The sequence below is a fragment of the Poecilia latipinna genome, unplaced genomic scaffold (assembly GCF_001443285.1).
Source record: "Poecilia latipinna isolate Pla-1442-1.1 unplaced genomic scaffold, P_latipinna-1.0 Scaffold1986, whole genome shotgun sequence".
Taxonomy (NCBI): Eukaryota; Metazoa; Chordata; class Actinopteri; order Cyprinodontiformes; family Poeciliidae; genus Poecilia; species Poecilia latipinna.
In genome coordinates this window covers 95,924-106,694 of record NW_015114602.1, presented here as the reverse complement: position 1 = coordinate 106,694, position 10,771 = coordinate 95,924, and the positions used below count along the sequence as shown (strand labels likewise).

The window sequence follows — 10,771 nt, the reverse complement described above, 5'->3', positions numbered from 1 at the left end:
ATTTATCAACTTTTCAGACAAAAAAACGGAATCAGCAGGTCAGGATTTCTGAGGATCGGCCAGAAAACTGCAATCGGTTCACCGTTTGGGTGAGGGTGGGAATGTATATGGACCAGGTTCTAAGTAACGGGCCCGGTTCAGTCCAGAACCCTCATGTTGTTCACGTTCTGGACATCTTTAGGTCCAGTTCTGGTCGGGTTTGGATCATCCTAGCCTTCAGCTTGGATCTAAAACCTATTCTGTTCTGAAGCTGGAATTTTATGGACCTCAGCTGGAACCGGTAGGGCGGTTCTGGTCCGCCCCGCCGGTTCCGTGATGATTCATTGTAACTGCGCAGCTCCAGTAAACCCAGTTCTGCCTCCAGGTGAGACCAGAACTCCCAGCAGGATCCAGAGCCATGAAACGGGCCCGGTTCTGATAGGACTGGTTCGGGTGTCTGGGTTTTCATCCAGACATCCTCCCTGTGTCACACTGCACGAGCCCACTCGTGACAAAGACGGTTCTCCTCGCGAGCCGCGACTGGACTAACGGACCGGACGGGTTCGTGTTAAACCTAATCACTGATAGAGATGCAGCCGAGCTGCCGCTTCACCCGGACGGAGGTCTGGGGACTGAGGCCGGGTGTCAGGAGGAGGCAGAACCGGCAACAGGTCTCAGCGACACCAACTAATCCCTGGAAGACGCTCTGCGCGACGCATAGGCGGCAGCGCGGCGGCGGCGCGGTGACGGACGCGCGGCTAGCATCTGCTCTGTCTCCGCTGTCGCGCTGTGTTCGTTATTGTTTTCCAGCGGCCTGGTTCTGTTTTTGGAGTGGTTCTGGTGTGTGTCTGGTTCCGGTCTTACCGTCAGATGTCACCAGGCCGGTCCGCGGTGGACAGCTCACAGGTGCTGAATGGAGTCCCGCTGCCGCCGCGGCTCAGCTTCGTCCAAGAGAGCCGGGACCAACGCAGCGGCGCCTCTGATTGGCCCACCAGATGGCCGTTACTAAACAGCTATTGGCTGCTGGGAACGTCAGTCACAGCGCTCTTCCTGTTTGGAGGTTCAAGCTTATCAGAATCCAAATCCTTTAAATTCATTCACAACTTTTAAATACAGATAAAAAGAACAGATAAATCAGTGATCAAACTTCATGTTACTGCGGTTTTTGAGGAAATTTAGCTCCAGAAGCAGGGGTGGCTCCAGGTGGCATGGGGCCTTGGGCAGAAGGAGATTTGGTCCCCAGGTTTGATTGGCTGGGCATGAAATTACCCTTTGATAATTGGGTAGTATTTACTTTAACCTGAACTCAAAACACAAAAATTAAACTTATCACTGGATTGTAACCCCACATTATTTTTTGCTCATATGAAAGTCATTTCCTTAATTTTACACCATAAAACAAAATATGTAGAGGAAATTTACTGACATTTTAAGTACCAAATTTGAGGCTTGGATCCACAAAGGATAGAAATAAAAAAAAATTGTGTAGATTAACAAATAGCAGGATTTTCGATTAAGTTAGATTATCCTTTCAGTTTCAGTCAGAGAATCCAGGTTTAAGATGTTTGGGTTGAATTACTGCCTGGTTTCAGGAGAATCGGTCACTCTGCTTCTGTCCAGCTGCTGGCGCATCCAAATTTAAAGGTTTTCCCTCCAGCTAACTTTCCACTAGTTTGAAACCCCTCAGCCTTCCCTGGTTGTTGGGCTGCGACAGTTGCTCCTCTGGATCATTGCTGGATTCTTTCCAACCAGGCACGGAGTCACATCTGTTTGCTGCACAGCAAAACTCAAACATGCCGCAGAAACGGTTTAGATATTAAATTCCTGTTTATTATTCAGCAGATCTGACAGAAAATTGAACATGTGGAATAATCACAAACTCCAATTATAATCAATATACAAAATTTTATTATAAAAAGAAAAATTCGTTCTACAGGTTTCAAAGTTCCACTTTAAAATGGCTGCCAACATCTTAATGAAGCTACAGAAACATCCTGGTGGTAAAACGACAGTGGGAAAGAAAACGGCACCACTAGAACAGAACGCGAGCAGTGCTTCCAGAACCAAGCTTTAAAAAACAAAATGTCTTCCTGCCGTCCGCTGGCGCTTCAGTCCAGTTCAGCGCCGTTCACAAGGTGGAACAACCCGAGTTCAGTAGAAACATACACGGACTAAAGGGAGGCTAGAAACTAAATCCCTGAATGAAAGGAGGAGACCCGGTCCGGCAGAACCGGACCAGAACCAGGGACAGCAGGCTAAATGTTGCAATCATCCACACACAAAAGAAACGGGTTTAAGCTGAACAATGCATCGCAAACTTCACATCCTTTCACATGACACTTATTCATCATCATCGTCATCATCATCGTCATCCTCCTCCTCATCGTCATCTTCGTCATCATCATCGTCATCGTCGGCAGGCTGGACCTTCTTGGCTGGGGGCCGGCCAGGGCCACTCTTCTTCCCGGCGTCACTCTTCCCTGAGCCGCCTTTGGCTCTGTAGGCGGCCACATCCTGAGGAAGAGGAGGAAGAGCTGTTAGCTTCCAGTTAGCATCACGCTACCTTCCTGTTAGCTGGTTCCTCTCATCTGGGTGCCTACCTTCTCGTATTTCTCCTTCAGCTTGGCGGCCTTGGCCTCGTAGGGCGCCTTGTCCTTGGTGCCCTGCGTTGCCCACAGCTCGCCCAGCTTCTTGGCGATGTCACCGATGGAGATGCCGGGATGCTCCTCCTTGATCCGGGGACGGTGGTCGGAGCAGAAGACGAAGAAAGCGGAGCTGCAGATGTAAAGATGGACATATAAATAACAGAAGACTCTTTACAGACCGCATCAGAGCGCCGACTTACGGAGGTCTTTTGGGTGCGTTGGGGTCCTTCTTCTTCTTGCCCTTCTTGGCTCCTTTCGGGGGAACGTAGGACTTCATCTCTCGGTCATAGCGGACCTTGTCGTTCTTGGCCATCTCGTCAAATTTCACCTTCTCCTTGGCTGACATCGTCTTCCAAAACAAAACATTTTAGTCCTCCAGAGTTCCCAGTTTACTGGGAAACATTCAGGTTAGTGCCACTTACCTTCCATCTCTCTGAGCACTTCTTGGAGAACTCTGCGAAGTTGACGCTGGTTCCTGGGTGCTTCTTTTTGTGCTCCTCGCGGCAGGTTGCAACGAAGAAGGCGTAGGCAGAGGTCTTCCCTCTGGGCTTATTGGGGTCCTTTGTCATGGTGGCGCTTACTCTTTAAAGAGAATAACTAAGAGATTGGGAAAAGACTATTTCAAACTCAATGATGGAGTTTTAGCATTAGCTTAGCCTCTGAGGAGCAGAGCATATAAAGTGAGTTTTTAAATGCTTTATACGAATTTAGCCAATAAACTCAGATCTTCACATTTTGCAACTTCAAATGTTTATAACTTATTTCAGTACTTAAAAAGGCACCATCAACTTTAAGTTTATATTTTCTCATTACATGTTCAATTTAAGTCAAACTTAAACTTTTCAGATTTCACCGAGATGTATTTTAATTGTATTCTTAAGTCTTGCATTAATTGAAACAGTTGGAGAAAATAATGTAAACACCCTTGATAAGAATCAGTGTGTACCTTCTAAACCCGCTAAAAGTTATCATAAACCTCATAAGGTGTTAAAGTTTGTGCAAAGTGACCTTTGACCTGCATTTAATGAGTGTTACATGTTAATGAGGCCTAAGGCAGCCAGCCAGACGCCGGGAGGAGTCGTCTTCAGACGCTAATCGGATTTCTGGCTCTTCGGGACAAAAAGACGCGACTCCATTTTGTATCTTCCCGCCTAAACCGCCCAACTGCGCCAAAAGTTCCCCAGCAGAACCGCTCAGCCCAGTTCCTAAACACAAGAACTCCATATGGGCTCGGACTGATACCACAACAAACGGAACCCAGTCAGAAAAGACCTGCAGCCCGTTTCAGGCGCAAACTGCGGAGTTTCCGTCGTGTTTGCACTGCGCAGCCAAATGGCGTTTCAACTGCCTGTTACGCACCAACTGCGCCACCCAAAACACACCGCAAAACATCGTAAACTATAGTTACCCATTTTCGTTCTTAGAAACCGACGCTGATTACTTTATTATAAAGTTCGTTTTCATTACGCTGAGATTTACACTTTCGGCCAAAAATGGCCGTAAAAGTTCGCTCCCGGAGCTTAAGCTTGAGAACTCGATCGACAAGAACGGATTAAGGGCCACAAACAACCTAAACACTTATTTAACATAAATGGCGACAAAAAAATCCGCTGATTTAGCCAGAAACAACGTCTCTTACCTGTTCTCTTCAACACAAGCTGTAAAGGACTGAATGAGGAAGAAAGCGCAACTGTTTGTCACTGCCTAAAACTGGTTCTGTAGCTCCTCCCCCTTCCCCGCTGATTGGTCAAAATCAATCATTTAAACGTAAACGCTGGGGGCACAGAACTCATTCTGAGCTGTGATTGGCTGAATTCCTTTAAGGAGCGCGTTCATGTTTGTGTGTTCTATCCCATCGCTGATTGGCTGTGCTGGACTTTTAAACATACGGCGCGAAAAGGAATCGCCCTTTGTTTGCAGCTGCTGAGGGAGATTAAAAAAATGTCGTTCTCTGCTCCTTCGACCGTTTGTTGTTTTTTGAAACAGGAGTCGACACGAAGCCTTAGCAGTTACACTCAGCCCCGGTTTCAGTTCTGTTTTACAGTGGGTCGACCCGATATGAGCTGCGCTTCCATCTGAGTCTGTAGCTGAGTGACCGCTAAAGTCATCTTTAAACTTCATCTGTGACTTTTAAAAGCTGATCTATACTCAGACTGGCTCTCTTTTCATTGTTGTTCCTCATATGCCCAAAATTAATGACTTTGTCTTTATTTTTAAACTCAGTTTCATCCTCTGTGGAGATATCTATAGTATAGGAGTTTGTAAAACTTTGATATGACATTGTTCAAGTTTCAATGAATGCATACAAGTAAACCAAAGGCTGTTTGTCCCAGTATCAGAATTTGCTTTGCTACATGATTAAAGGCCTCTGAAGAGTTGGATCTCATCTGGACTGGTGGTTCATTGTTCCTGGTGGGAAGGGGGTGGGGTACATGGAAACAAGAACCTCAACAGCTTCTCTTTTGTTCATGCAAATGGCTGCTTAAAAATCTAGTCATCGTTAATTAAGAATGCTGTTGAATGCAACCTGCCCTCCAGCTTAGTTTGCAAAAGACAGAATCTGGACAATTTCTATTTGTATGGTAAAGTCTGATGATGTTCTGCAGCCTCAAAGAAACTGAAACCAGGTTATCGACTAAAATCCACATTAGGAAACCAGAGCGGAGCTTCTGTGGTGATCATCAGACCACATGCATGAAAATGTGGAGAAATTTAAAAGCTGCTGCATGAAAAAAATACAGTCAGTGAATTTGAATCACAGCTGGAAGTTGATTAAACAATGTTTTCAGTTATGGACAAGAAAAAGAGCACACCAAGAGTAATGGTGAGGGAGCAGCCATCTTGAATGTGGACAAAACAATGGAAATGGCTAATGGCTATATGTTTCAGGAGAAACAAGGTCAAAGGTGAAATGAGACTTCGGAACCTCTGGAGATGATAGTGAAAAGAACAATTTCTCATAAAATCAAGAAAATTAAGGGCATTTATACATGAGACTGCCAGTGTCTTCAGTCAGAGGTTTCCTCACACTCACTGTAATACAGACTGCTGCAGAACTTTCTGCATTAGAAACCTGGATAATTTGAGCTCCAACAAAATTTAATTTCCCCTCAGAATCAATAAAGTGATTTTAAGTGGATTTTATTGACATTTTCCCCAGTTTACAAACAGCCGCAACACAAACTATGAAGTTCAGGCAAACTAGAAGAATTAATATCAGATTCTATCATTCTAGCTTGATTGGTTTGCTTATTTTTAGTGAAATATGAACAATGATTTATTGCACATATCCTCCTGACTACCAGGAAAAAAAATTTGTCCAATCACCATTTTTTTAAATCCCACATTCGTTGTAAGGTAATAAAAGGTTTTATGCACTTTCTTTGTCTCTTCCCATAAAATGTGTTATTACTGATGAACGCAATTTTTATGAATTAGAAAAAGATACGTACAAAAGTCCCACCCCTTCACATGTGGTATCATTGAAAAGCCCTAAATGTCCTCCAGATACCAAAAGGAATTAATTCAGTAGAATGCAGGGGGTGGGAGATATTCAAGTTTAGAAATGGCCTGTACAGAGGACAAAAATGAACTACTGGTAGTCAGGAATATGGCATTAATTTATATTCTGGCTTTTCATCACTTAATAATCTGTTAAATTATATTAAACCGTCATCATCCTGTCCAGGGACTGCAGGTGGAAGTAGCTTTTTGTCACAAGTTTCCTTTTAAATGATGAAATGCTGTAAAATAAAATAAATGGTCAAATAAAATAATGTTGTTATGAAGTTAACCAAATATATGTCCCCTGAATATAAATGACCATACTTTATGTTTTTAGTCAAATTTAACTTATTTACTATTTAATTACTTGTTTGAGATTTTTATTTTGAGTGTAAAATCTAATTAAATGTTTGTTTTTTTTATCCTGAGAATGTTTTTTTTTTTTCTAACTAAAATGAGCACATTATTTGAGACATTTGTTTAGATATTTCGGACTCTGAGGTGGCTTCATCCTTCAGCATGGTGTCAGTTTATTTGCAGCTCAGTGGAAGAGGTTAGATAAGCTCTGTCCTCAGATCCCTCCCAACCCAGAGGTGGTGGGAGCCAGAATCATTTAACATTTAACCTTTACATAACCAGGGAAGCTGAATGACAATACATTCTCATTTCCAAAATCATCACTGATAGGCAGCATCTCCCCTCCGTGTATGAAGCTGTTCCTGCAGAGCTGCTACATCCTAAATGCACAAAGCAAGCGTCATCACAGATCCTTCCTCCCAGCTGCTGATAATTCAGTTCGCTTGATAATTTCTACAACTTGCGGCTCCTCTAAGTGTCCAGAATGGCTCTTAATAATTTGGCAAAAACTGATAAATAACCAACCAATGTTTATATATATAGCTACTTACTAATGAATACACGTTTTAGCCACAATCGAATGACTAAACATTTTTTTAAGATCCATTATTCTTGGAAATGAGGCTTTTTTTTGTTGCAAAATCTTGATGTTTTTATTCATCTGTTCAACCTAAAAGTAGAAACAAAACAGGTACCTTGTAAAAACTAATATCAAATTTCATTTTATGTAGCTAGACTGAAGGTTATGAAGGTAGTGAGGGGTTCAGACCACTAGAGGCAGCACTGCTCCCAGAAACTCAATAAGTATTCACACCCCTGCTGCTTTTACTGAGGTTTTTCTGTTCTAATAAATAGTCTATTGTTGTTTTTTATGCATAAATGTTATGCACATTTAAATTTTTTTTTAATAATCTCACTTACCCACACACTTCTTTGATTTGGAATATATTCTCAATCCTATACACTTATTAAAAACAAAAATGAATTAAAAGTACTGTTCACCCTTACTGTGGTCTTTTAATCCTATTTGTATTTATTCTTTTGCTGCTCTGACTTGCAGGTACTGTGTGTAATAAATCATGTTTTTTACCGTGATTTGTGACCATGTCAGTGTCGCGTCTGCAGCCTCAGACAGACAATAAGCTGGATAAAGTCTGCCAGCTTTAAATCTCCGTTTCTGAAAACATTCAGTTCACTTCAGGGAGCTCCGGACTAAAACTGACAACGATAAAATCAGTGAAAAGCTCAAAATGTTCATCTAAAAATGCTCAAATTCATATAAACACCGTTCATTCAGGTAAAATAAGGTGAAAATGTGACTCCATCGTTATTTTTAGATCAGCTCAGCTGGACTCCAGCCAATCAGAGAAGGAAGGAAAAAATACCTGAATGTGTTTGAAAAGGAGAAATTTCAGCTTCATTTGACAGAAAACAGAAAGAAACTGATGATGAATCAAATGAGACAGAATTAGATGATCAGTAAACGGATCTGAGAGGAAAAAACATCGAGCCAGAACCAGAACCAGAGCCAGAGTCATAACCAGAGTCAGAACCAGAGCCAAAACCAGAACCAGAGCCAGAACCAGGGTGTTGCTGTAATACCCGGTTTCACCTCAGGTGGTGCTAGTGTGCCTGTAAACCTGTTTGTTTGTGACTGAGGAGGACAAATGGCGCTTCCTCAGGTTACCGGTCCACCTGCTGCGCTCTTGGGAAATGGATCAGAACCAAAAGAAGCAAATTCCGGATACAACAGCCTCCAACCAGAACAGCGCCCCCCGCTGATGGCAGCAGGTTTAGCTCTGTTCTGGATGCTGCAGCTGGAAGGGTTACAGTTTTACTTCAGACAGTCGATATGATTGGTAACCATGACAACAATGTCGGCTATGGGAGCAGCTGATTAGCTTCTCCAGAAACTCAAATTAATACCTGAACTTTGACACCAAATCCAAGAGGAGATGAACAGGAAGCAGAGAGAGAAGGAGGAAGTTGAAACCAACTCTTCCATCCATCATGGTGGACAAAAGCAAAAGCAAAGGATCTGGATCAGTGGGTGGAATAATCCATGTCATCTCTGCTGCCTGGATGCTGTTAGCAGGTTAGCATGTCACACAGCAACAACGCTTTAGTCAGAGGCATCTTCAGATTTGCTGCAATACTGACTGCTACTGGAAATCCTTCCTTCCCACAGCATCTTTTGGGAAAAAAAACTTCCATTGGCTTTTATTTATTCTTTTTGGATAAATTGTTTTAATTGAACTGAACTGTTCCTTCCAGCTTCCAGACACAAATTAATTCTAGCTTTGGTTCAGGAGGAGAAAGAGCTCCTGCAGGACGTGGGTGTCCAAAGTGTGGCCCGGGGGCCATTTGTGGCCCTCTGAAGGATTGTTGCCCCCTGGCGTCAATTCTAGAATTGAGTAAATTTGGCCTGGAAAACATTTTTCATTTTTCAAAGCAACTTTTTTTTACACATAACATCTTTAAACAATATCCAGTTCAAAATAGATTCCCATTTGTTACAAGTTCTTGCATTCATCTTAATTTTGGAGGAATTATTAATCTGCTTTTACTCAAAGTCGTATGCAGCCCAAATGAGAAAAAACTATCTGCCCCTCAATTTTTTGACCTTGTTTTGTACTAATGTAATCATACAAAAAAAAACAAACAAAAAAAAACTTTTTTTGTCTTATATATTTATATACGCTATAATTTACTGGTCCGTTTTCCACAAAAATCAAACTATTTTGTTGATTTCAAGAAAATTGTAATATTTTTTGTTTACTACTAAGGAGATAAAATAAAAAGGAACAAAAAGTTTGCTTTAAAAATGCTACAAAAATGTGATCTTTCTCAACCAAAGTCAGGTGTTCTGACTATCTGTCATACCCGTAAATCCAGCATACCTTATGACGTTGACTCAACGCGGCATCAACGCCCCTGTGTCGTCACGTGACGCCGCTTCGGGGAGCACTTTCATTGGCTAGAAACTCCCACACAGGAGCTGATCCGCACATTTTCCGGCAGTTTGACACCGACTCTGAGTCCTGGGATGTAGCTCTGGGCCGAGCCGAACCGAGCCGGCGGGGTAATCACAGCATTACTGAGTGCCGCAAGCAGCCGCGCGCCCGGGCAACAGGGAGCAGATTGACCGGAGGGACAGAATGAGCCAGAACACCGCGGACATGAGCACGCTGTGCCTCTTTGATGTAGACGGCACGTTGACGGCCGCGAGACAGGTAAACACAAACAAATACCTGCGTTCATAGAAACACGTCGCAGATGCCAGAGCGACTTCCGGCTCCACGTGCCGTCTCTGTCCGCCTATTGATGAACTTCCGGGAAACATAAAACACACTTGGTTCCATTTAAAAAGCAAAACTCACGCCGTTTACATAAACGTATTTAAACAACTTTTTAAATAAGTATATTTTGTGTTTTCTATTATTTATCTTTATAATGGCTTCTTCAAACACGGAACGGTTAACTAGCGTCTACATGTAACAGGAAGTATCTGGCGGAACACAAAAACTGAACTCCCTTGTAGTTTTTTTTTTAAAACCCCATCATATAATTTTGCTAAAATATTTAGTTTTGTACTTAAATATGTGGCTGATTAGTCATTTTAAACTGTTGTCAGATGATCGACCAATAACAAGCTTTTAATGTGTTTATTAATTTTGAGTTTGACCCAAAAGCCCCAGTTTCCATTTCTTTCCGCTAGCATCCTGCTAACTGCTGAAACCTGGATCAGTGAGTTAACTGGTCTCTGACCTGGTCCAGTAAAGAAGTACCAGTTCTGTCCCTGTCTCTTTGTTAGTTTATTAAAGACTGCTTGTTTTAACACCAAGATTAATAAAATAACTTCTGACAAAACTGTTATAGATGTAAAGTAGCATTAATGAGTCCCAGCCCTTTGTGTTCTGCCTACAGATTATCAGAAACATCCGATCAGCTTGATGGTTTTTAGAGGACATATTGCAAATAAATACAGCTGGTAAGAATCAGGACACATTTCACTTCTTTTTATCCAGAAACGTACACTAGCAAAACAAAAACTTCTCTCTGAGCTAAACCTGCAGCAGCTTTCATTCTTTGACATCAAACCTATTACAAACCTATTAGAACTTACTGGAGTGAGACAGTTTCTCACTGCCAACAACAATTATTAACTTTTTATCATTATTCCACTTTTTTGTTTGTGAGGGTTTTATTCTTTTAAAGAGCAACTAGTATTGCTTTGACTCATTCATGCATGTTTGAGAAATCCTTTAATCTCCATGGCAACCATT

The 10,771-nt window shown here is 42.2% G+C and overlaps 3 protein-coding genes across 4 annotated transcripts in view; 1 reads left to right on the top strand and 2 right to left on the bottom strand.

The window, feature by feature from the left end:
• Window positions 1–948, bottom strand: part of LOC106935612 (WD repeat-containing protein 17-like) — a 10,875-nt gene extending 9,927 nt beyond the window's left edge. The window contains exon 1 of one of the 2 annotated variants that reach the window (XM_015016158.1): window positions 844–948. The gene's annotated coding sequence lies outside the window, so the exon portion shown is untranslated. Of the gene's footprint in view, window positions 1–841 lie in introns of both variants that reach the window. The other variant, XM_015016157.1, reaches the window with a different exon arrangement.
• A 1,306-nt stretch (window positions 949–2,254) lies between these two features.
• LOC106935613 (high mobility group protein B2-like) lies at window positions 2,255–4,372 on the bottom strand. The gene is made up of 5 exons (XM_015016160.1): window positions 4,264–4,372; window positions 3,047–3,221; window positions 2,825–2,973; window positions 2,580–2,754; window positions 2,255–2,493 (listed from the first exon to the last, which is right to left on the bottom strand). The coding sequence occupies exons 2-5, from the start codon at window positions 3,191–3,193 to the stop codon at window positions 2,320–2,322; spliced, it is 645 nt and encodes a 214-aa protein (XP_014871646.1). The 5' UTR covers window positions 3,194–3,221; window positions 4,264–4,372; the 3' UTR covers window positions 2,255–2,319.
• Window positions 4,373–9,446: 5,074 nt separating this feature from the next.
• The window catches only part of pmm2 (phosphomannomutase 2), an 11,887-nt gene continuing 10,562 nt past the window's right edge, over window positions 9,447–10,771 (top strand). The window contains exon 1 of the mRNA XM_015016156.1: window positions 9,447–9,718. Coding sequence (XP_014871642.1) covers window positions 9,644–9,718 — 75 coding nt within the window. The 5' untranslated portion in view covers window positions 9,447–9,643. The remainder of the gene's footprint in view (window positions 9,719–10,771) is intronic.